The sequence below is a fragment of the Phyllobates terribilis genome, unplaced genomic scaffold (assembly GCF_046119375.1).
Source record: "Phyllobates terribilis strain yellow unplaced genomic scaffold, ASM4611937v1 Scaffold_9__5_contigs__length_417890890, whole genome shotgun sequence".
In the NCBI taxonomy this organism is placed as follows: Eukaryota; Metazoa; Chordata; class Amphibia; order Anura; family Dendrobatidae; genus Phyllobates; species Phyllobates terribilis.
This window is the reverse complement of record NW_027362769.1, coordinates 377,626,356-377,652,267: the sequence shown is the minus strand read 5'-3', so window position 1 is coordinate 377,652,267 and position 25,912 is coordinate 377,626,356. Positions and strand designations below refer to the sequence as shown.

General features: G+C 49.4%; 1 protein-coding gene across 4 annotated transcripts in view; it reads left to right on the top strand.

The window, feature by feature from the left end:
* The first annotated feature begins 610 nt into the window (after positions 1–610).
* The window catches only part of C1QTNF8 (C1q and TNF related 8), a 39,454-nt gene continuing 14,152 nt past the window's right edge, over positions 611–25,912 (top strand). Inside the window, exons 1-2 of one of the 4 annotated variants that reach the window (XM_073645976.1) lie at positions 612–829; positions 1,032–1,094. In XM_073645976.1, the coding sequence (XP_073502077.1) occupies positions 1,069–1,094 (26 nt within the window). In that variant the 5' untranslated portion in view covers positions 612–829; positions 1,032–1,068. Of the gene's footprint in view, positions 889–1,031; positions 1,095–1,793; positions 1,813–25,912 lie in introns of those variants that run through there. The other 3 variants (XM_073645974.1, XM_073645977.1, XM_073645978.1) reach the window with 3 other exon arrangements.

The window sequence follows — 25,912 nt, the reverse complement described above, 5'->3', positions numbered from 1 at the left end:
ACCATCAGAAGAGTTTGGCAGCGGCTCTCCCATGGAAAACACAGGGGCATCCATCTGCCTGAATGTTCTTGGATAAGGGTGGACCGGCGAAATAGCTGTCGGCCGAACGATCGTTTGGCCCGTAGCTTTCTTTTGTGAATGGGAGGCCTAGCTCAGACACTTCACTTTAGGACCACTCCGACATCTCCAGTCAAGGACACACCACGAAAAGAGCAACTGTTCAAGAGGATGTGACCATCAAGCCTTGTACCTCATCCAGAGACTGTAACCATGTACCAATTATAGTCGGAAAAACATTTCTGCTTTCTTCCAGAAACAGCGCCACCCCCATATCGATGGCTGTGTTTGGTATTGAGGCTTGTCTGAAAAAAAATACAGTTGAGCTGCAATACCAGACACAACCTGTGAACAAGAGTGGCGCTGTTTATAGAAGGAAGCAGTGATTTTCTTCAAACCAAGTAACATCGCTATAAAACATGGAGAAATCTCACCCGATCACCCCGATTGTGTAATCCGTCCTATTTTACAGGACAGATATAGATATTACGTGAGTTGCATGCAGTGACAAGTGTATGTGGGGGTGTATGTAAGTGCGTGAGCCGTGTCCTGGCACCAGGTTCACCCTTTATTAGTGTCAGTGCTCTCTTCTTGGCCCCTGGGGGCCGGTAGGGAATGGGATGATGATCGGAGAGAGCTGCAAATTCGCCAGTGAGAGCCAAATCTAACACTTTTCACGTAACCTCTCCAGGAGGATTCTGCTTTGTGTCTGCAGGAATCTCTGGCAGCCGAATCCTGAGTTCCTGGAGAAGCCTCAGACCTGGAGCAGCAGGCAAGTGATCGAGGGAGGGGGGGACAAGGAATCGCCAAAATACCCAGCAGGCGAGCGAGGTAAGAGCAGGGACCGCAGGGTGGAGATGTCATCGTGGCCAGTTCTTGCTGTAAAACAGGCTGCACATTTTTTTTTTTCGTTTTTTTTTTCCAAACCACCACCAAGGGTGGAGTCCTAAAAATCTGACAATGTCTTTTGTTAGGAACTAAGCAAACTGCAAACACCACACGGATCAGACCATGAAAACTCCTCGGGTTTCCAAACCGTAAGTTTATTATAATTATTATCATCACTTCTGATCCCCCCACACCTCCCCAAAAAAAATCTTAGATTTCATAACTTTTGCTTTATAGGTTGTGGAATGCTTTTACTTTGTTGCCTTTGGTTGTTGTTTTTTCTTTTCCTTCTTTTTACGTTTCTTAAAGCCACAGTTCTTGGAAATGTTCCAACATTCCTTAAAAAAAAACAACTCCACAAAATTAGGATTTTAACCCTGTAATGTGATCCGCACTTTTAAGTCATGTTTTTGTATATAGGAAGCGGAAATGGAAAATGGGCTGATGATCAAGTAGGAAAATTTAAAGGGGTTAAAAAAAAAAATTTGCATTCAACTTTTATATCCCTCATGATGAAATCAATGTCACACACCAAAAATTGGCGCACGGCACTAATAATTTATACTTGGCCACATCCCTTTCGAAAGTATTTTTTTTTATAACCTGTCCAACATGTTGCGCGGTTTTCCTAAATTTGTCGTAATTTTCGAATGTCACCTAAGATAAATGTGAACCAGGGCCAACGCTCATCGTCCCCTGCCACTTCTTGGTATTTTAAGGGTTAAACCTTAGACCACCGGCGTGCTGAGGTCTGCTTTACATTAAGGTTTTCAGTACACATGAAGTCAATCTCTTTGAAGGTCGAGTACAAGAAGTTCTCTCCTGCTTCTTCTGAGAGCCGTTTTATCTTGGTGTAGAAAGAGAGCGGTGAGTGGCGGCCGCGGTTTCCACCGTTGCAGACTGTAGATTTGCAACCGTGAGGAGACGATCCCATAGACACAGCCGTTAACCCATGCACTGGTAAACTACAACCCCCAGCTAAAAAGTTTCTAAAAAGTTTCTAAAAAGTTGGGATGTTTGTTGGTTAGACTGCAAGAGTAATTTCTGTCCGGGCTAAATGCAATGTGTGCTGCCGTTTTGTTTTTTTACCAATTTTTATTAAGGCCACTCCTTCTCTACGCCCCTCATTTCCCCCCTCCGTGTCATTTTCCCATCCCCTAACTGCACACTTAGACACCAAGATGCTCCATGATGAGATGGAACCGGCACTCAAGAAACCTTCTAGTGCTAGTTTTTGGGAAAGTTTGGTGCTGATAACTCTTACGAGAGACTCCCAGACGTTCCAGGAAGTTTGGTGCAATTTTCAAATTTTTTGGGGTTTGGTTGCAAAATTAGTAGGAATACCTGACTAGTGTACTAGGAACCAGGTGCAGCGGCAATATCTGCTCTCAGTTGTGTTTGCCTGGCGTTGCCTAAACTAATGGCCATATCATTTACACATTTTTGATGACAAAAATTGCCAGGCGCCATTTTAGGCCACTGACTACAGGCCAAAATAAAATTGTCACTGTATGGATTTTATGGGCAATTTTCAGTGCAGTAGCTCATGTATATGGCAACTTCCTGTATGGCCATATACGAGGTCTGTATAATGGACTCAAAGTCTGCCATATTTTGGAGCATGCGACTATTTTTCTTTACTTGGGGAGTCTCAAAGGAGCATATAAGGATGCAGAATTCGACTATCTGACTATGGAGCCTTCACAAACCTAATTGCGTCCTACAACGGCAAATAGTTAAAGTGGAGGGTTTAGACAATTGGGCCCCAATGTGCCCTATAACTAACTTGGTCTGATAGTCGCCGCTGTTAGAGCACAAATCAGTCCAACTTAGAAGCTTCTGGGATTCAACAAGAATAAAATCATAACATGCACTATTCTCTTCCATATTTCGGATGAGACTCACCTATTCATGTCTATGGGTGCGCAGAAAAAATTGGGTCACACGTAAAGCATCCGATTTTTATGGATACGCTTGTGTGAACTTAGCCTGTGAGATTTGGCAAACTTGAAGACGTTAACCTCTTCCTTACTCTAACACCGCAAATATGTTGGATGGAGACATTATGATCGGCACTATCAACAGTATGATTGGTCATCTCCTTACGTGACCACTCTTCCCATTCACTGTCCACCACGACAGAAGCCCCAGTTCCCACCTCTGTGCCTACCGTGTCATGTACGTCTAACTTCCGTGAATAGTTGAACTATTGTTATGATGAACAAGAAATGTCAGATGCACCATCAGATCCTTCTTCTGCTCTTGGAAACATTTATTAGTTTGTCCTCCTGAGGTTTTCATGAGTCCATGGTTGCTCTTGAACTCTCATCTCATCTGGATGACTCTCGTTACATCTGTAGGTTATTGCAGCCGGGGGGATTGTTTCCAGATGTCTGCAGACAGTTACGAGAGCGGTCTAGGATTGTAAACATGTTTAGAGACATTTGTAGGCGACGACGCATCCATGCTTAAGTTGCACCACATTAAAGCGTGGTGCTACATGGAGCAGCTGCACCAAGGTCATCTGCTCTAATCCAATGCACAGTCTATACCAATGGTCTCCAAACTGTTCGTCCCCAGCTGATGTGAGCCTACATGCCCAATATCCTCTTTCTATGACCATTGAGTCAGTTTCCAACCACGTACTTGTCCCTGGACGGGTGCAGTTTATGGTAGCCAAAGGGTCATTATTGACGGAATTTCGGAAACAGAAAATGCTACATGGTAGGCAGGAAAAACATCGAGACGACCACAGCTTCAATATAGAGATTGAGTTGTAGTGGTCAGGTAGGCAGAAAAAGGAGAAAAGGCCACAATGCTCCAGATAGAGCAAAAATGTAGATGGTACTTGAGTTTCACCAGTTTACAGACCTGTATAATTCTCCAAAACCACTCAATGGAAACCTTTCATGTTGAATGTAGCGCCCCGAGGGTTCGGTCGCTACAGAGGTATTGTATCTCACCCAGAGGTGTAATATCTGACTTCCAGGTAAGGATGGAGTATGGCTCAGGACCCTAACACCCACATGCACTACACCACATTTCCGGGGGGCAGGGCGACAATGCTCCCAAGAGTCAGCACAACTGCCCCTGTCCCTGGCTGGATTGGGGGGAGGGAACACCTAGAAAGTAGATTCTGGGTGCACTGAAAAGTAGGAGTATATAAGGTGGGCACCATCTTGGAGTCGGAGAGAGAAGTGGAGAGAGCAGAGAGAGAAGGAGACTGGGAGCAGGGGCTCTGTACGGGCTCTGCTCTGCAGGCAGGCCAAGTCTCAAGGCCTGGGCCTGGAGGAGAAGAAAGGAGAGGAGAGGAACGAAGGAGGCTCCAGGAGTGGAGTGAAGGGACCCCAGGGGTGCGGACCGGCCAGTCGCCACCGTACGCCCGCCGCTACCAGAGTAGGGGGGTCAGGCCAAGAAAGGGAACCGGATCCCTCATCTAGTGGAGAAGAGCAACTACCCTCAGCTAGTAACCGGAGGCCGTGGCATTGTACGTGCACGGCCCCTCACTACACCCGTTAGAAAGGCACCATATAGGGCCCAGGGAAACGGAACATACGTTTGCCCGCCAAGGCCCGAGGCAGCTGGACAGAAGCGTGGTCAATTGTGGGGTACGTTGGGCCAGAGAAAGGACACACGAATGGGGTCCTGAAAAGCATTCCAAAGGTACCTGGGAGTTGGCCGAGCCCCTCACCTGGTGAGCACAGTACGACGTGGGCAGCCATTACCTGCAGAAGTGGCTTGGAGTGTAAATGTGTGAGTAAAGACCCTGGACTGCATCACTGTACTCTGAGTCATTACTGTTGCTCCCGCGCACCATCACCCCCACCATCTTCACTCTCTGCCCTGAGGCTATACTCCTCCCGTGGGGAGTTATACTACCCTCTGTTGCGCACACAACATCAGCCTCAGCGGTCTGCCCCGCAGCGGCGGTTCTCAGTGACCGCAATCCACGGGTGGCGTAGTCGGACATTTAAACCTTACAAAACCAAATAAACAGATCCGCCACTGGTTTGACCACCTTGAGCCACAGGACCGGGTTACCGCCATGGAGACTACAACCCCTAGCATTACACAGAGACCCGGCTCTGAGTATTCCCCCACACACGGCCCAGGGGGCGCGTCAATTTTGGCGTAGTCGGTAGGATCGAAACCAACCCGTTATCATCGGGTATTGTGTGCCTAGAGACTGTTTCACTGTGTTGAATGTGGCACCCGCCCCAGAAGAACGGGCGCCATTATGTGCGCGCCAAAAGACAACAAGAAGCCACCTCCCATCGTGGGCCAGGTCCCAGAATGGCGCCAAAGACGGAGCCCACCCCCAACGGCCATGAGTGCGGCTGTAGAGATGTCCATCAACGTGGGGGGGCTGCCCCTGAGAGTGATTGTCAGCAGATTGCCCCGGGACCACCCCCAACAGGGGCGGAAGGGAAAGAAAACGGAAGGGCAGGATGTGGTTTGGATCAGTCTTGGCAGACCACACCCGGAGATGGCGGGGAGCGCCTGCCCGAGTACCCTGACCAGTGGCCTGCTGCAGGCCGAAGCGGCTCCGTGCGGACTCGCGAAGCTGATGGCCCAGCTCCCCGGAGAGGACCCTGAATTCCTCCGGGCTGGGCTGGAGGATTTGGACCGGAGGATGGTCCAGGCGCAGCGGGATGGAAGGAGGAAATGGACCGGCAGGTCGCGACCCGGCAGCGAGTGGCGTTGCCAGCACCCGACAGCGTGCCTGCCCCTGAGAGTGATTGTCAGCAGATTGCCCCGGGACCACCCCCAACAGGGAAAGAAAATGGAAGGGCAGGGTGTGGTTTGGATCAGTCTTGGCAGACCACACCCGGAGATGGCGGGACACACGAAGGGGGTCCTGAAAAGCATTCCAAAGGTACCTGGGAGTTGGCCGACACCCTCACCTGGTGAGCACAGTACGACGTGGGCAGCCATTAACTGCAGAAGTGGCCTGGAGTGTAAAACTGTGAGTAAAGACCCTGGACTGCATCACTGGACTCTGAGTCATTACTGTTGCTCCCGCGCACCATCACCCCCACCATCTGCACTCAATGCCCTGAGGCTATACTCCTCCCATGGGGAGTTATACTACCCTCTGCTGCGCACACAACATCAGCCTCAGCGGTCTGCCCCGCAGCGGCGTAGTCGGACATTTAAACCTTACAAAACCAATTAAACAGATCCGCCACTGGTTTGACCACCCTGAGCTACGGGACCGGGTCGCCGCCACGGAGACTACAACCCCTAGCATTACACAGAGACCCGGCTCCGGGTATTCCCCCACACACGGCCCAGGGGGCGCGTCATTGAACATGGTGTCTGCAAACACCATATCTGATAAGACAGATATAACTTGTGTATTATTCATTGAAATCCCTACTCGTTCCGGGTTTAGAGGTCCAGTGGGTGGTGGGTGGTATGTGTGCATACAAACATCTAGTTTAATCAGTGAGTACCACCGCCCACTGGTTCCTAAGTCCAGAGTGAGCACGTGCTGTTCACATATAGGACTGCATGCTGAACATGACAGGTTGGATTAAGGATTGCCACTATTGCCATGTTATGAAGATGACGCGCCCCCAGAGCCGTGGGGTACTCGGCAGCCTGGCCTATGGATGCTGGTGGGGGATATCACAGTGGCTGGCCCAGTCCGTGGCCCAGGGCGGTCAACAAAAAGGGGAATTATTTATAGGGGATTTGTAAAGTTCGTGACGCCACCTGTGGAATGCGGCTAAAGGGAGCCGCCGCTGCAGAGCAGTCCTCTGAAGCTGATGTTACTGCAGCAGGAATGGTGTGGCTCTCCACAGGAAGAACTAGCTCCAGGGCAGTGTAGGGAAATGGATGGTGGTACAGGTGAGAGACGGCCAGAATGGTTCAGGGAGAAATGACAGACACTCACATGGGGGTTCGCTTCGGTACTTTTACTGTTGTTGTTGCAGGTATGGTCCAGGGTACTTGGTAGGCATGGTGCACTTCTGGACTCTCCCCAGTGAGCTGGTATAGGGCCTCCTGATCCGTTGCTTTCACTTGCTAAGCTTCTGACCTGCCTGGAGCTAGGCCTGGCTTCATTACTGTCTCTCTCTCTTGCACCTGCTGACCTGGTGGTAGGGCCTTCTCTTGGAGATCACTCTCCCTGGACACTGGGGCCTCCGTGACTCCTAGCCCTGGTACGGTAGTCAGCGTTGGTTAACCTGGGACTTGTAGTCCTCCAGGTATCCGGTGGTCCCTACTGGGTATAAAGGGACCCGGTAGGCGCGGACCTGGGGTCCGGTGTATAGTTCGGGGTGAGCCTGGTACGCTCCTTTCTCCCCTTGTTACTTCTCCTCTCCTCTCGCCTTCGGCCACACTCAGAGCCCTCACTAGGCTTCAACTCGTGCTCTAGGCCTTGGCTCGCCTAAGCACAGCAGACAGCGTGCTGCCTCTTCACTGGTCTAAGTGCCAGCACACTCTCTCTATTTTAACTCACTGAGAGACTGACTAACTGCCTGGCTCCACCCTCCATATATATATCCCTAACATGCTCCCTCTGCTGGTATGAGGTGGAAGGGTGGAGGTGTTTGTACACCGCGTGCAGAATTATTAGGCAAATGCGTATTTTTATCACTTTGATGCTTTTTATACACGTCCTACTCCAAGCTGCATAGGCTTGAGAGCCAACTACCAATTAAGTAAATATGGTGATGTGCATCTCTGTAATGAGGAGGGGTGTTGACTAATGACATCAACACCCTATATAAGGTGTGCTTAATTATTAGGCAACTTCCTTTCCTTTGGCAAAATGGGTCAGAAGAGAGATTTGACGGGCTCTGAAAAGTCCAAAATTGTGAGATGCCTTGCAGAGGGATGCAGCAGTCTTTAAATTTCCAAACTTTTGAAGCGTGATCACCGAACAATCAAGCGTTTCATGGCAAATAGCCAACAGGGTCGCAAGAAGCGTGTTGGTCAAAAAAGGCGCAAAATAACTGTCCATTAATTGAGGAAAATCAAGCGTGAAGCTGCCAAGATGCCATTCGCCACCAGTTTTGCCATATTTCAGAGCTGCAACGTTACTGGAGTATCAAAAAGCAGAAGGTGTGCGATACTCAGGGACATGGCCAAGGAAAGGAAGGCTGAAAAACGACCACCTTTGAACAAGAAACATAAGATAAAACTGCAGCAGGGATGGTGTGGCTCTCCACAGGAAGAGCTAGCTCCAGGGCAGTGTAGGGAAATGGATGGTGGTACAGGTGAGAGACGGCCAGAATGGTTCAGGGAGAAATGACAGACACTCACATGAGGGTTCGCTTCGGTACCTTTACTGGTGTTGTTGCAGGTATGGTCCAGGGTACTTGGTAGGCAGGGTGTGACGCGCCCCCTGGGCCTGTGCTGTGCTGCTGTGCAGGGGGAATACCCGGAGCCGGATCGCTGGGGGTTGTAGTCTCCGTGTGGCGGTGACCCGGTCCGTGCCCAGGGTGGTCAAACCAGTGGCAGTCTAAATGTTGTAATAAGTGTCCGACTACGCCACCCGTGGATTGCGGTCAGTGGGGACCGCCGCTGCGCTGCCGACCGCTGAGGTTGATGTTGGTTGCGCAGCTGAGTATGGGATAACTCCCCACGGGAGGAGTATTGCCTCAGGGCAGCTAATGTGGATGATGGTGGTAGTGATGGTGAGAGGGTCCCAGTGCTAATGGTGCAGGTGCGGCAAGGAATCACAGAGACTTGTAATTGCAGTTTCCAAAGCTTTACTCACGGTTGTTATTCAGGTCAATGCTGCAGGCGATGACTGCCCAAGCCGTGCTGCGTTCACCAGGCAAGGGACTCGGTCAACTCCCAGGCAATTCCAGAGTGTGGTTCAGAGCTCCCCTCTCTTCCTTTCTACTGGCCGTCCCCACCAGTGACCCACCTTTGTCCAGCTTCCTCGGGCCTTCTGTTGGCGAAACCTCTCTCCGGTTTCCCTGACCCTATGCGGTATGCCTTTCTGGTGGATGTAGTGAGGGGTCGCACCAAGATGTGGTCACAACCTCCGGTTTTGGCTGAGGATTAGTCGCCTCCACCAATTTGGGTTCCGGTACCCTATTCTGCCAACCCTTCACCCAGTATCTCCTCTGGGCATATGGGGTTCCTTCTGCCTTCGTGTCTCTGGGCCTTTCTTTGTGTTCCTTGCTTCCTTTCTCCTCTGTTCCAGTTCCTTTCTTACTTTCCTTTCTGTTCCTCCTCCTCTCTCTCTCTCTGCTGCTTCTGGCCTCCACTCCAGGCCTGCCTCTGGAGCTGGGCCCAGACTGAGCCACAGCTCCCTGTCAGCCCTCTCTGGCTGAGCTCCTCTCCTCTTCTCCTCCTGACTGAACTGGCTGAACTCGACCCTGTTCTAAGATGGTGCCCACCTTTTATACCTTCTTCTGACTAGCAACCAATGGACTCCTACCTATGCCCAGAAACCCACCCCTATCTGCTCCTACACCACTGGGTTTTCCACCCCCCTCCCCACTCCAGCCAGGAACAGAAGCTGTCGTGCCTGCACTCTGTCTAGTGGGAGCACCGTTGGTCTGTTCCTCGGAAATGGGGTGTGTGTGGTGCATGCAGCTTACTGAGCCCTGGTCCACACTCCATCCTTACCCGGGAGTGGAATATCACACCTCTGGACTGAGGTGCAATACCCCTGTAGCAGCCGAGCCCTCGGGGTGCTACAGGTGCACTTCTGGACTCTCCCCAGTGAGCGGGTATAGGGCCTCCTGATCTGTTGCTTTCACTTGCTAAGCTTCTGACCTGCCTGGAGCTAGGCCTGGCTTCATTACTGTCCCTCTCTCTTGCACCTGCTGACCTGGTGGTAGGGCCTTCTCTTGGAGATCACTCTCCCTGGACACTGGGGCCTCCGTGACTCCTAGCCCTGGTACGGTAGTCAGCGTTGGTCGACCTGGGACTTGTAATCCTCCAGGTATCCGGTGGTCCCTACTGGGTATAAAGGGACCCGGTAGGCGTGGACCTGGGGTCCGGTGTATAGTTCGGGGTGAGCCTGGTATGCTCCTTTGTCCCCTTGTTACTTCTCCTCTCCTCTCGCCTTCGGCCACACTAAGGGCCCTCACTAGGCTTCAACTCGTGCTGTAGGCCTTGGCTCGCCTAAGCACAGCAGCCAGCGTGCTGCCTCTTCACTGGTCTAAGTGCCGGCACACTCTCTCTATTTTAACTCACTGAGAGACTGACTAACTGCCTGGCTCTACCCTCCATATATATATATCCCTAACGGGCTCCCTCTGCTGGTATGAGGTGGAAGGGTGGAGGTGTTTGTACACCGCGTGCAGAATTATTAGGCAAATGCGTATTTTTATCACTTTGATGCTTTTTATACATGTCCTACCCCAAGCTGCATAGGCTTGAGAGCCAACTACCAATTAAGTAAATATGGTGATGTGCATCTCTGTAATGAGGAGGGGTGTTGACTAATGACATCAACACCCTATATAAGGTGTGCTTAATTATTAGGCAACTTCCTTTCCTTTGGCAAAATGGGTCAGAAGAGAGATTTGACGGGCTCTGAAAAGTCCAAAATTGTGAGATGTCTTGCCGAGGGATGCAGCAGTCTTTAAATTTCCAAACTTTTGAAGCGTGATCACCGAACAATCAAGCGTTTCATGGCAAATAGCCAATAGGGTCGCAAGAAGCGTGTTGGCCAAAAAAGGCGCAAAATAACTGTCCATGAATTGAGGAAAATCAAGCGTGAAGCTGCCAAGATGCCATTCGCCACCAGTTTTGCCATATTTCAGAGCTGCAACGTTACTGGAGTATCAAAAAGCAGAAGGTGTGCGATACTCAGGGACATGGCCAAGGAAAGGAAGGCTGAAAAACGACCACCTTTGAACAAGAAACATAAGATAAAACGTCAAGAATGGGTCAAGAAATATCTTAAGACTGATTTTTCAAAGGTTTTATGGACTGATGAAATGAGCGTGACTCTTGATGGGCCAGATGGATGGGCCAGAGGCTGGATCAGTAAAGGGCAGAGAGCTCCACTCCGACTCAGACGCCAGCAAGGTGGAGGTGGGGTACTGGTATGGGCTGGTATCATCAAAGATGAACTTGTGGGACCTTTTAGGGTTGAGGATGGAGTGAAGCTCAACCCCCAGACCTACTGCCAGTTTCTGGAAGACAACTTCTTCAAGCAGTGGTACAGGAAGAAGTCGATATCGTTCAAGAAAAACATGATTTTCATGCAGGACAATGCTCCATCACATGCATCCAACTACTCCACAGCGTGGCTGGCCAGTAAAGGTCTAAAAGAAGAAAAAATAATGACATGGCCCCCTTGTTCACCTGATCTGAACCCCATAGAGAACCTGTGGTCCATCATAAACTGTGAGATCTACAGGGAGGGAAAACAGTACACCTCTCGGAACAGTGTCTGGGAGGCTGTGGTGGCTGCTGCACGCAATGTTGATCGAAAACAGATCAAGCAACTGACAGAATCTATGGATGGAAGGCTGTTGAGTGTCATCATAAAGAAAGGTGGCTATATTGATCACTAATTTTTTTGTTTTTTGTTTTTGCATGTCAGAAATGTTTATTTCTAAATTTTGTGCACTGATATTGTTTTACCTGGTGAAAATAAACAAGTGAGATGGGATTATATTTGGGTTTTATTAAGTTGCCTAATAATTCTGCACAGTAATAGTTACCTGCACAAACAGATATCCTTCTAAGATAGCAAAATCTAAAAAAAAAACACTCCAACTTCCAAAAATATTAAGCTTGGATATTTATGAGTCTTTTGGGTTGATTGAGAACATAGTTGTTGATCAATAATAAAAATAAGCCTCTAAAATACAACTTGCCTAATAATTCTGCACACAGTGTATGTAATGAGGGCCTCTTGTGGAGAAGTCTATCCATGTACCCTTCTGGGTTCTGTGGCACCTGTGCGTAGCAGGGAGCCAAAGAGGGAGACTTCTGGCATCATGTACTCCATACTTTGGCTGATGATACCCCCTCCAATTCATGGGGGTCTAAAATGTCTGCAGAAAGTGACCCCATTTCTGACCTTCTGAGATATCACCTCTTGATGAGTCCTCCCAACCAGGCGACATGGCCATGATGACCTCCTTCCTTGGACCTTAGATATTTTTGGTGGCTTTCTAGGATAGTCCCATGACCTGTGGTAGACTTGGCTACAGCTCCATGCTCTTAAGGGGATCCATTGTTGTGGCTCTCATGGTGTACATTGACGCGCCCCTGGGCCTTCTGTGTCGTGCGGCATCGCGCGCACGGGGGCTTACCCGGAGCCGGATCAGATGGGGGTAGTAGTCTCGTGGCGGTGACCCGGTCCGTGCCCAGGGAGTCAAACTAAGTGGCGAGTCTGTTAGCAGTAGATGTTGGATGACTACGCCACCCGTTGAATGCAGCTTTGGAGCTGCCGCTGCAGAGCAGACCGCTGAGGCCGGTGGAAGGATGGTGCAGCGGGGATGGTATAACCCCCAACGGGAGGGGTATGGCCTCAGGGCAGCAGGTGTAGATGATGGGGGTTGTGATGGTGCGGTAAGGAGGCACAGAGACGTGGGATGCAGTTTCAGGGTTTTTACTCACTGGTGTTGCTTCGGTCACTCCGGCCTTGAGTGACCACCCGAGCCGTGCTGCGTCCACCAGGTGTGGGACTCGGCTAACCCCCAGGCAATTCCGGAACGTGGTCCTGAGCTCCCTTCTCTCTCTCTCTCTCCAGCCATCCCCACCAGGGATCCACCTTAGTCCGGTTCCCTTGGGCCTCTATATGGTAAAACCTTTTAAGGCTTTCCTGACCCTACTCGTGGTGTACCTTTCTGGTGAATGTGGTGAGGGTCGTGGCAAAACTTGACCACGACCTCCGGTTCCTGATTAAGGATGTTTTTGCCTCCGTCAGTTTGGGATCCGGTGCCCTCTTCTGCCAACCCTTCACCCTTTTTAGCTCACTCGTGGGATCTCAGGGTTCCCTCTTGGTCTTATGCCTCTGGGCCTTTCTTCCTCTTCCTCTTTGCTTCAGGCCTGGCCCTGGAGCTGGGCCCAGCCGGAGCCACAGCTCCCTGTCAGCCCTCCTGGCTGAACTCCTCTGCTCTGCTCCTCCTCAGACTGACTGACCCTGTCTCTAGATGGTGCCCACCATATATACTCCCTCTATGTGTGAGCCCAGGTGACTAGCACCCAATGGGCTCCTACCTCTATGCCCAGAGCCCCTCCCCTATCTGCCCCTACACTACTGGGATGTTCCTCCCCCCCTCCCACTCCAGCCAGGGACAGACGCTGTCGTACCTGCACATCTAACTGGTGGGAGTACCGTAGTTCTGTCCCCCGGAAATGGGATGAGTGTAGTGCATGCAGCTGTCTGAGCTCAGTCCCACACTCCATCCTTACCCGGGAGTGGAATACCACACCTCTGGGTGAGGTGCAATACCCCTGTAGCAGCCGAGTCCTCAGGGTGCTACATTCCCCCCTGGTAAATCACAGCACGTCCTCGGGCTGTAAAAGAATAAAAACATACCAAAACATACAAACTTTTTAAAACATACACTAACATATAAAACATTATAAACACATAGAATATGACAGGTAACTTATCATATATTATTTTAGCAATATAACTTTTGATATAAAACTTTTCATATAAAATGTTCTTAAGCTTCTGGCCACTGTGCAAATTGTGACCAGGTAAAGGGCCACAGTCACTAGAAGAAAACAGCAGTTTTCCTATAAAACCGGTAGGGGGCGCCTTGAGAAGCGCAACTATGTACAGGTTATGGCCGCTCTCAGTCCTCGGCCAGGTAGAGGGAAAGAACGACCGCTCTCAGTCCTCGGCCTGGTTAGGGATAGGGACACACGGGAACAATTTACTAGTCCCAACGGGGACCATATTTTAATTAGCAGCAGTTCTTGTACCCTTACGGGTAATTATTTACAGTTCCACTTTACCGTACTTCAGTAACGGCGTCCTCCTGCTCCTTCCTGAAGGTAATTTTCAGACCCGTCCGGGTCCTCTTGTTCTCCTCCATACCGCAGCTCTTCTTCCGTCAATCGGTGCACATGAAGGGCGTACGGTCCTTTGGCACACTGATGCCGGGTGAAGGTGACCTTGTCACCCAGGTAAAGGTCACGACCACAGTGTCCCTCCGGCAGATGAGACTCGACATCCCTGCGGGTGACAAAGACGTCGCCGGGGGTTCTGTGATCCCTAATAAAGCCCCAACCGTGCTCCAGTTGGAACTTAATGACAGTCCCGGTGGCGCGGGGACCGTGGGCCGCACGGCGGTCTCGCCGGGTCCGGCTTTTCTGCTCCGCGCTCTGGACCTGCAGCCGCTCCTCGCGGATCCGCCTCTCTCGCCGTTCCCTCTGAAAGACCTCCAGTTGTTGTCGGCAGCACTCCGCACGCTGGGCTGCGGCCGCCCGGGGCTCTTGGGTGAACCCCATGAGGTTTTCGCCGGTGGGGTCCCATTCGAACTGCGCCTCCTCCAACGGGAGTGGGGTGATCTTGGCGGGCGCCGGAGCCGGGATCAGGGGCTCACATACGGGTCTTTCCTTCCGGAGTCGGAGATTGAGGTACTCCGGTGGCCACTCAAAGGGCTGCCCATCCGGGCAAGTATGTTGCGTGAACAGGTCTTCACCCAAGGGTAGCACAGTGGAGTTTGAGGGCGCGGTGGTGGTAGCGGCGCCCGGATTCACCAGGCCTTGCGACCAGGCCGGTGGCACTTTAAAGGTGAAGGGCACTGTGGAGACGGCGGCGCCCGGGGGTACTCGGCCTTGCGACCAGGCCGGTGGCGTTTCCTGCTTGGCCGCGCTCAGGGTCAAGGCGTGTGACGTCACAGGGGGCGTGGCCGCGGCTCCTGCCGCTTGAGGCCTAGTTTGGAGCGGTGGCGGTGTAGCAACAGGAACGATCAGTGGGACTTCGGGCTCTGCGACGGGGAGCTGGGGCAGGCTTACGGCTTCTGGGCTCGGGGTGATGACGTCTCCTTTACCTGCTTCCATCTCTTCAGCTCCTTCCACGGCGTCGTCTCCGGCCTTCGTCCCTCCTGCACCATCCTCAGAGGCAGGCGTGCTCCTCGTTGCGGGTGGCGTCCTATGCTGGCGGGTTCCAGCCTGCAGGGCCATTTCTCTGCTCCACTCGGCCAGTACTTCTTGCTGCACTCGGGCCATCTTCCGAGCCAAGCCCTCCAGCGCGGTCTGTGCATGCTCCCGATCTTTGGGGAGCTGTGCCAGGATCTCCACCAGGCCTTCTGGGGTGGCGGCCTGCAGCAGGCTCCTGACCATCGGGTCGGTGCTGCCTGACTCTCCCTCCATCTCCGGGTGCGTTCTCTCCAGACTCCTCCAGGCTGCACCCATCCTCTCTCTTTTGTTCTTGATCCGCCCATACTGAGGGCGGTCCTGGGGCAACTTGGTGATTGTCAGTTCCAGGGGCAGACCCCCCACTCTGATGGACATCTCTATCATTGCAGTCTCTGCTGGTGGGGGCGGTCTTTGCTTTTGGCGCTCTTCTGGGACCAGGCCCACGATGGGAGGTAGTCTCTTGCCACCCTCTGGCACGCCCATAATGGCGTCCGCTCTGCCAGGGCGGGAAATCATCTCAGATGGCGGGAATCGTCTCCTAATGGCGGGAAACTCCGTGGATGGCGGGAAAAGGCTGTAGATGGCGGGCAAACGGCGGGAAACGATCCGAGATGGCGTCCGATGGCGGGGACCCTCTGGAATTGGCGGGAGACTTCTTCTTACGGTAACTGTGAACTTTTCTTCAGGCACGCAGTACCCGGTGGTTGCGGGCACGAAATCCTGCCAACTACGCCAAAGTTGACGCGCCCCTGGGCCTTCTGTGTCGTGCGGCATCGCGCGCACGGGGTCTTACCCGGAGCCGGATCAGATGGGGGTAGTAGTCTCGTGGCGGTGACCCGGTCCGTGCCCAGGGAGTCAAACTAAGTGGCGAGTCTGTTAGCAGTAGATGTTGGATGACTACGCCACCCATTGAATGCAGCTTTGGAGCTGCCGCTGCAGAGCAGACCGCTGAGGCCGGTGGAAGGATGGTGCAGCGGGGATGGTATAACCCCCAACGGGAGGGGTATGGCCTCAGGGCAGCAGGTGTAGATGATGGGGGTTGTGATGGTGCGGTAAGGAGGCACAGAGACGTGGGATGCAGTTTCAGGGTTTTTACTCACTGGTGTTGCTTCGGTCACTCCGGCCTTGAGTGACCACCCGAGCCGTGCTGCGTCCACCAGGTGTGGGACTCGGCTAACCCCCAGGCAATTCCGGAACGTGGTCCTGAGCTCCCTTCTCTCTCTCTCTCTCCGGCCATCCCCACCAGGGATCCACCTTAGTCCGGTTCCCTTGGGCCTCTATATGGTAAAACCTTTTAAGGCTTTCCTGACCCTACTCGTGGTGTACCTTCCTGGTGAATGTGGTGAGGGTCGTGGCAAAACTTGACCACGACCTCCGGTTCCTGATTAAGGATGTTTTTGCCTCCGTCAGTTTGGGATCCGGTGCCCTCTTCTGCCAACCCTTCACCCTTTTTAGCTCACTCGTGGGATCTCAGGGTTCCCTCTTGGTCTTATGCCTCTGGGCCTTTCTTCCTCATCCTCTTTGCTTCAGGCCTGGCCCTGGAGCTGGGCCCAGCCGGAGCCACAGCTCCCTGTCAGCCCTCCTGGCTGAACTCCTCTGCTCTGCTCCTCCTCAGACTGACTGACCCTGTCTCTAGATGGTGCCCACCATATATGCTCCCTCTATGTGTGAGCCCAGGTGACTAGCACCCAATGGGCTCCTACCTCTATGCCCAGAGCCCCTCCCCTATCTGCCCCTACACTACTGGGATGTTCCTCCCCCCCTCCCACTCCAGCCAGGGACAGACGCTGTCGTACCTGCACATCTAACTGGTGGGAGTACCGTAGTTCTGTCCCCCGGAAATGGGATGAGTGTAGTGCATGCAGCTGTCTGAGCTCAGTCCCACACTCCATCCTTACCCGGGAGTGGAATACCACACCTCTGGGTGAGGTGCAATACCCCTGTAGCAGCCGAGTCCTCAGGGTGCTACATACATGGACATGACTGTTAGAGAAATTAAAATGGGCCATGGAAAGAAGTTTTGTCTCCATGTTGGAGTTTGTTGTCCATTTTAGAAACCCATTTTCATACACCAGATTATTGCTTTATGACTTGATATAGGAAAGGGGTCCTATGCTTGAGATCTTAATCTCTTGGCTTGAGGGAAGAACAGTTATGAAGAGCGTCTCTCACTCTGGAGGACCAGTCCTGTCCTGAATTACACAGGCAAGCCATTGATATGAATGGATCCTGTGTAATGCTTAGTTTTACCAGAGATGGCATTGCTGGGAAACTGAACACTTACTGCTGGGTGACCTCACAGATCACAGCTGATCACTGAAGGTCCCTGCCAGGAAACACTTTTTCTGATCAGCTGATTGTCAAGAGACCTTCCCGGATTGTTGAGAACCCCCTGTAAGTATCCATATTGATGACAGGTTCCCTTTAAAAGTTGACTTGTAGATACATTTTTGAAGGATAACACTGATTGCCTTTTAATTAATTTCAATGCAGATGATAGTTATGAAATCTTGGCTCCACTTGTCAGGTCTCGGGGGCATATTTAGGGTGGATCATACAATAAATAAAGCACATTCTGATGTTGTCTTAGCTCTTGTTCATAATGAATCGTCCGTGTTGTTATTCCTCACTGCAGTGGGAAAACAGTGCAGAAGAATATGTCATGGACTGGAGGACTCAAGGATACCATGACCTCTATTTGATTGCTGAACATTAAAAATGATCAAATTTCCCGAAATTTGTTTTGGGCAAATTCACTCGAATTGGACAAAAGATTCTATTCGGTCAAATTAAATTTGTTCCAAAAAAACCCCCGACATTTTAGGGGGTTAAATAAAAATTATACAGTCTTGCCCCTCTCCGGTCCTGCTGTTGCCACAGCTCCTCACCTGTCCTAATCATGCCCGTCACTGGTCCTTCCTCTGCCACAGCTTCTCACCTCTCCTAGGCTTGCTCCTCACAGGTCATGCCTCCTCCACAGCTCCTCACCTGTCCTGGGTTTTCCCCTTACCTGTCCTACTGCAGCCACAACTCCTCACCTGTCCTAGGCTTGACCCTCACTGGTACTGCCTCCTTCACAGCTCCTCACCTGTCCTAATCATGCCCCTCACCGGTTCTGCTGCCTCCACAGATCCTCACCTGTCCTAGGTTTGCCCCTCACCGGTTCTGCTGCCTCCACAGCTCCTCACCCATCCTAGGTTTGCCCCATACTGGTGCTGCCTCCAACACAGCTCCTCACCTGTCATAGACTTGTGCCTCACTGGTTCTGCTGCATCCACAGCTCCTCACCTGTCCTAGGCTTGCCTCTCAATGGTCCTGCTGCCTCCACCACAGCTCCTCACCTGTCCAAATCTTGCCCCTCACTGATCCTGCTTCTTCCACAGCTCCTCACCTGTCCTAGGCTTACCCCTCACCTGTCATGCTGCCTCCACAGCTCCTAACTTGTCCTAGTCCAATTCGTGGCAATGGAGCTGAGCTGTAATACGTGATACAACTCATGGATTAAGGTGGCACTTTTTCTTGGGAAAAAAAATGCCTTTTTTTGGACTCCTTCAAAGGCGTTGTCCAATAAACAACGTATATACAGTGGGTACGGAAAGTATTCAGACCCCTTTAAATGTTTCACTCTTTGTTTCATTGCAGCCATTTGGTAAATTCTAAAAAGTTCATTTTTTTTCTCATTAAAGTACACCCTGCACCCCATCCTGACTGAAAAAAACAGAAATGTAGAAATTTTTGCAAATTTATTAAAAAAGAAAAACTGAAATATCACATGGTCATAAGTGTTCAGACCCTTTGCTCAGTATTGAGGAGAAGCCCCCTTTTGAGCTAGTACAGCCATGAGTCTTCTTGGGAATGATGCAACAAGTTTTTCACACCTGGATTTGGGGATCCTCTGCCATTCTTCCTTGCAGATCCTCTCCAGTTCCATCAGGTTGGATGGTGAACGTTGGTGAACACACATGTTCAGGTGTCTCCAGAGATGCTCAATTGGGATTAGGTCAGGGCTCTGGCTGGGCCAGTCAAGAATGGTCACAGAGTTGTTCTGAAGCCACTCCTTTGTTATTTTAGCTGTGTGCTTAGGGTCATTGTCTTGTTGGAAGGTGAACCTTCGGCGAGGTCTGAGGTCCAGAGAACTCTGGAGGAGGTTTTCATCCAGGATATCTCCGTACTTGGCCGCATTCATGTTTCCTTCAATTTCAACCAGTCGTCCTGTCCCTGCAGCTAAAAAACACACCCATAGCATGATGCTGCCACCACCATGTTTCACTGTTGGAATTGTATTAGGCAGGTGATGAGCAGTGCCTGGTTTTCTCCACACATACCGCTTAGAATTATCACCAAAAAGTTCTTCGTCTCATCAGACCAGAGAATCTTATTTCTCATAGTCTGGGAGTCCTTCATGTGTTTTTGAGCAAACTCTATGCGGGCTTTCAAATGTCTTGCACTGAGGAGAGGCTTCCGTCGGGCCACTCTGCCATAAAGGCCCAACTGGTTGAGGGCTGCAGTGATAGTTGACTTTGTGAAACTTTCTCCTATCTTCCTACTGCATCTCTGGAGATCAGCCACAGTGATCTTGGGGGTTCTTCTTTACCTCTCTCACCAAGACTCTTCTCCCATGATTGCTCAGTTTGGCTGGATGGCCAGGTCTAGGAAGACTTCTGGTTGTCCCAAACTTCTCCCATTTAAGGATTATGGAGGCCACTGTGCTCTTACCTTGAGTAATGCAGAAATTCTTTTGTAACCTTGGCCAGATCTGTGCCTTGCCACAATTCTGTCTCTGAGCTCCTTGGGCAGTTCCTTTGAGCTCATGATTCTCATTTGGTCTGACATGCATTGTGAGCTGTGAGGTCTTATATAGACAGGTGTGTGCCTTTCCAAGTCAAGTCCTATCAGTTTAATTAAACACAGCTGGACTCCAATGAAAGAGTAGAACCATCTCAAGGAGGATCACAAGGAAATGGACAGCATGTGACTTAACTATGAGTGTCTGAGCAAAGGGTCTGAATACTTATGACCTTGTGATATTTCAGCTTTTCTTTTTTAATAAATTTGCAAAAATTTCTACGGTTCTGTTTTTTTCACAGTCAAGATGGAGTGCAGAGTGTACTTTAATGAGAAAAAAAATGAACTTTTTAGAATTTACCAAATGGCTGCAATGAAGCAGAGAGTGAAAAATTTAAAGGGGTCTGAATACTTTCCGTACTTACTGTATCCCCTATCCACAGCATTGATGATAAATGCATGACCACTGATGGTCAAAGCTGCTGGGAACTTCTCCAATCACAACAACAAGGTACCCAAAGTCCCTTGAGTGAATGGAGCTGTATGTGTAATCACTGTTCCAGTTATTGTCTATAGTAGTGGTGGTGGAGGGAAATTCTCAAGTGTGGTAGGGGTTTGGACCCTCGGTGAACATACGTGTTTATGGAACATCCGTATTAAGCATCGACATCTTCTCCATCTTGGCACCTAGCACCAAGGGCATCAGTGTCCACCAGCCCTCACCCAAGCTAAATCCGTGGGGTATTGGGACATGCAATCAGTTTACCATTGAACTGGGTCATGACTGGAATTTGAAGGTTACGGCTTAGGCCAAATATGAAGAATCTCGCTCTACAGCAAAATAAATCTTAAGAAAAATGTGAAGCCATTGACCTCAAGTTCAGAAAGCAAGTCTTAATGAACTATCTGTAAACTAAGGCACTTCATCATCTCAGCAGCTTGTAAAAATATGTGCACCCTTCTCCCTCATTACTATTAAAAAAAACATGATTTTTAAATTCTTGTGGCATTTTATCGGTTAGAGCAGCCTTTTTTTTCTCTTAAAAGTTCCCTGATCATAAAAATATTATAAGGTGTTTTATTTCCAGGATCCCCAGTGATCAACCATAATTTGAAAGGAAAACTGTCAACAAAGGTTCAGATCCACTGCAGTGCCCCCGCAGGGAAGATGAAGCATTACATAGCATGAAAATGTCAGGTCCTCCAATGCAAAGGACATTCTTTCTAGGTGCCCTTTCCTCTGGGGTAATAAATAGGGGTCCTAAATGGTATACGCTTACTTAAAATGTATTCTCTATTCACTAAAAGCTAATTATAGGGTTATTCTGAAAATGCGGTCTTATAATAATGTACGTATATAGTAATTCATGTGTGCCAATATAACTCATTCTGAAATCTGTCCTGTTTTATTCATATCCCCAAATGATGCCCCTGGTTGCCACTGGATGCGTCTTCCTGTAGTTCCCGTGCTCATGCTCGAGCATTTGCAGTCTCTGGCATCCCGATCTTCTGCCATCTATGCCAACATGCCTGCAAGTGTGTTTTCACATCATTGTTCTGTTTGTCAGTTTCCAGCAGAGATCAGCAGTCCTGCACACTGCTCTTCCTGCACAACAGAGATTGTAACAACTAGGCACAGCAGAGCAGAGACTTAGGGCTTAGCTGCATTTGCTGTCTGCTGCTGACATATCACTGACTTGAAACTGCAAATGTTGCTTTGTTGATGCATAAAAGTCTGCCATATGAATCAACTGACTGGCATCTTTTGCTTTATGTGTCAACATTGCGACATCTTTGCCATAGGAATTCATAGGGCGACATCTTCTGCCATATTCATCAATAGAGTGGCATATTCTGCCATATGTATCAACAGAGCAGCACTTTCTAAAATTTGCATCAACAGACTGTTATCTTTTGCCATAGGCATCAATAGAACAGCATTTTCTAAAATGTGTATTAAAGAGCAGCATCGTCTGCAATATGCATCAAGAGAACAGCATTTTCTAAAATGTGCATCAACAGAGCACCATTTTCTACCATATGCATCAACAGAGCGGAATCTTCTACCATTTTTATAAAAAAGAAATAAGAGAAGACACAAGAGAAACAAGAGTCTTGTGCCTGCCCAGGCAGGCACAACACAACGGGTGAAATTGAATTCCTGAAGGGGCTCTGACCTGCATTGGGGTAAGAATGGCCACATCTTTTGGGATTGCCACTGGGTTTATGAGGTTCTAGTAACCCTAATATTGTTATATGGGCCTTGTTCTCCCCTATGCTTTATGTTGCTTGCGCACCCCTTAGCACATATTTTCTAATTACTTTTGCTACCTGATTGGTGTGCGGCATTCACCTGCTGCTCTGGATTTAGTATTGTCTACCTATTTAGCCGTGGCAACTGTTGATTGCCCTAGGCTGATTACTATTTCTATCTGTCCTGTTTTTAAATGTTCTTACTATTTGTTACTCTAGTTTTTGTATTTAATAAAGTTAATGTTTCAAACATTTACATAACATATTCGTGTTTCTCCTTTTATTTCTATAAGATTTATTGGAGTTGTTTTTGGGTCACAGTATCCATGTGTGATGCTGTAGACTCATAATTATGTTGCTGATATGTTTATGTCTACTCACTTATGTATATAAAAGGCAGCATTTCCGAAAATGTACATCAACGGAGAAGCATATTCTGCAATATGCATCAACAGAGCAGCATTTTCTAAAATGTGCATCAACAGAGCTCTATCTTGTGTCATATGCATCAACAGACTGCCATCTTTTGCCATATGCATCAACAGAGTGGCAGAGTGGCATTTGCAGTTTCACATCACTGATCCATCATCAGCCGGCATCAAATAGAGCTGATCTCTGCTTGAGTCAGCTCTGCTGTACTTTGTTATTACAAGCTCTGTTGTGCAGGCAGAGCAGAGTGCAGGACTGTTGATCTCTGCTGGGAAACTAACTAAAATATCGATGATATAATAACATATGCAGCTATGCTGTTGTAAATGGCAAAAGATTAAACTGAGAACACAGACTTCTGTACATGATCGCACAATTAACAGAAGAATAGAATGTATTCTAAACATAGTTTAACTTGATGATGAGTCAAATATCAGTGTTGGGTGCAGCTGAGCACTGTATCAGTCAGCCTTCTTCCAGTTATGATTTCATAGGGCTGGGAATATTCAGGAGCACATAGGAGAGGGTGAGGGGTCTGCAGCACTGAGGAGAAACAAGGTGCTGCTGTGAAATGTTTTAGCAGAAATAGGGCCGAACATTCAGCTATGAAGCCGGAAGCACAGGTGTTGATGAAAAAAACCCAAAAAAGAATCTTTAGGCTTGGCTTGGTCTGTATCTTAACAATAAGAATACATGTACTGTGAAAAATAATGTAATTGTGGGCATAACCCTTTAAATAGAGGAGTAGGCAGCTTCTTATAAAACATTAGTTTGGCTATGAAGATCATTTAATTTGTTAGGTCAGAATTTCTTTATATGGGTAATAAATCTTATTTACTCATACAAAGTTCCAACTCCCCAGATTTTGTTTCTGCCACTAGAGGAAGCTAACAATAGAGCTCTATAAATACTGTAATGGCTGAAATTGTTGACACCCTTTAAATTGTTCCAGAAAATGAAGTATTTCTTCCAGAAAATTATTACAATTAGACATGTCTTGTTATACAGTACAGACCAGAAGTTTGGACACACCTTCTCATTTAAAGATTTTTTTCATGACTATGAAAATTGTACATTCACACTGAAGGCATCAAAACTATGAATTAACACATGTGGAATTATATACTTAACAAAAAAGTGTGAAACAACTGAAAATATGTCTTATATTCTAGGTTCTTCAAAGTAGCCACCTTTTGCTTTGATGACTGCTTTGCACACTCTTGGCATTCTCTTGATGAGCTTCAAGAGGTAGTCACCGTAAATGGTCTTCCAACAATCTTGAAGGAGTTCCCAGAGACGCTTAGCACTTGTTGGCCCTTTTGCCTTCACTCTGCGGTCCAGCTCACCCCAAACCATCTCAATTGGGTTCAGGTCAGGTGACTGTGGAGGCCAGGTAATCTGGCATAGCACCCCATCACTCTCGTTCTTGGTCAAATAGCCCTTACACAGCCTGGAGGTGTGTTTGGGGTCATTGTCCTGTTGAAAAATAAATGATGGTCCAACTAAACGCAAACCGGATGGAATAGCATGCCGCTGCAAGATGCTGTAGTAGCCATGCTGGTTCAGTATGCCTTCAATTTTGAATAAATACCCAACAGTGTCACCAGCAAAGCACCCCCACACCATCACACCTCCTCCTCCATGCTTCACGGTGGGAACCAGGCATGTAGAGTCCATCCGTTCACCTTTTCTGCGTCGCACAAAGACGCAGTGGTTGGAACCAAAGATCTCAAATTTGGACTCATCAGACCAAAGCACAGATTTCCACTGGTCTAATGTCCATTCCTTGTGTTCTTTAGCCCAAACAAGTCTCTTCTGCTTGTTGCCTGTCCTTAGCAGTGGTTTCCTGGCAGCTATTTTACCATGAAGGCCTGCTGCACAAAGTCTCCTCTTAACAGTTGTTGAAGAGATGTATCTGCTGCTAGAACTCTGTGTGGCATTGACCTGGTCTCTAATCTGAGCTGCTGTTAACCTGCGATTTCTGAGGCTGGTGACTCGTATAAACTTATCCTCAGAAGCAAAGGTGACTCTTGGTCTTCCTTTCCTGGGGCGGTCCTTATGTGAGCCAGTTTCTTTGTAGCGCTTGATGGTTTTTGCACTTGGGGACACTTTCAAAGTTTGCCCAATTTTTCGGACTGACTGACCTTCATTTCTTAAAGTAATGATGGCCACTCGTTTTTCTTTACTTAGCTGCTTTTTTCTTGCCATAATACAAATTCTAACAGTCTATTCAGTAGGACTATCAGCTGTGTATCCACCAGACTTCTACGCAACACAACTGATGGTCCCAACCCCATTTATAAGGCAAGAAATCCCACTTATTAAACCTGACAGGGCACACCTGTGAAGTGAAAACCATTTCCGGTGACTACCTCTTGAAGCTCATCAAGAGAATGCCAAGAGTGTGCAAAGCAGTTGTGTCACCCTACCTGGATGCCACAAGTGTAATAAAGCTGTGTCTGAGAGCAAGGGGGAGGTTCTCTGGTCAGGGGAACATTAGCATGCAATGCCTCCTGTCTCAGGCCAGTAGGGGGAGCAGGCTGTCCCTATAAAAGCTGGTACTGGGGACAGGGTTAGGGAGAACTGGATTGCCTGTCTCAGCTTTGAGACGTGTCCCAGAGTGGAGCAGGGACAGAAAGTTGATTGCACCTAAGAGGAAGTGTGGCAGTAGGAGAGAGCCACAAGCCAGAGACAAGAGGCGAAGAGAGCCTGTCTTGGCAGAGAAAAGACTTAATTTTCCCAGACTTTGGTGTCTGAGGCTGGAAGGATTCCACATCCCCCAGCAGAGAACCAGTCCGCAAGGGACTGTACATTCCTTGGCCTAAGAAGCCTGGAGGCCCTGCCACAACCGAAGGGACCAGTAAAGCCGTACAAGGCTGGGAGCAGAAAGGAACCCACGTCGCAGGCCATACAGGCGAGAGCTCGGAAACGTGGGCTGTTACCCTATAACGAGGAGATAGCCAGAAGGAGCGCAGAAAGCACGGTAGGCCTACACCCTCACCCTGACCAGGGCAAATTTCCCCGTTGCTCTCAGACATCCAGGTCCCCTCCTAGCTGGGACTGTTTGTGGGTCAATTTACCTGTTCTAGTAAAGACCCTGGACTGCAACCTGTTGTCTGCGTGCTCCTTGCTCCTCCAGCACTATCAGCACTGGGACCCTCACTACCATCACTCCCACCATCCACTATACTGCCCTGGGGCCGCACTCTTCCCGTGGGGAGTCACACTACCATAGCTGCACACCTCATCAGCCCCAGCGGTCTGCATGCAGCGGCGGTTCCTAATAACCGCAAATCCACGGGTGGCGTAGTCGGACATAATTAATAACACATAACGGACTACCACTGGCCTGACCACCCTGAGCCACGGAACCGGGTTGCCACTACTACTCCCATCGGTCCCCCTATTGCCCGGATCCGAGTGCCCCACGGCCCAGGGGGCGAGTCAGCTTTGGCGTAGTCGGCAGGAT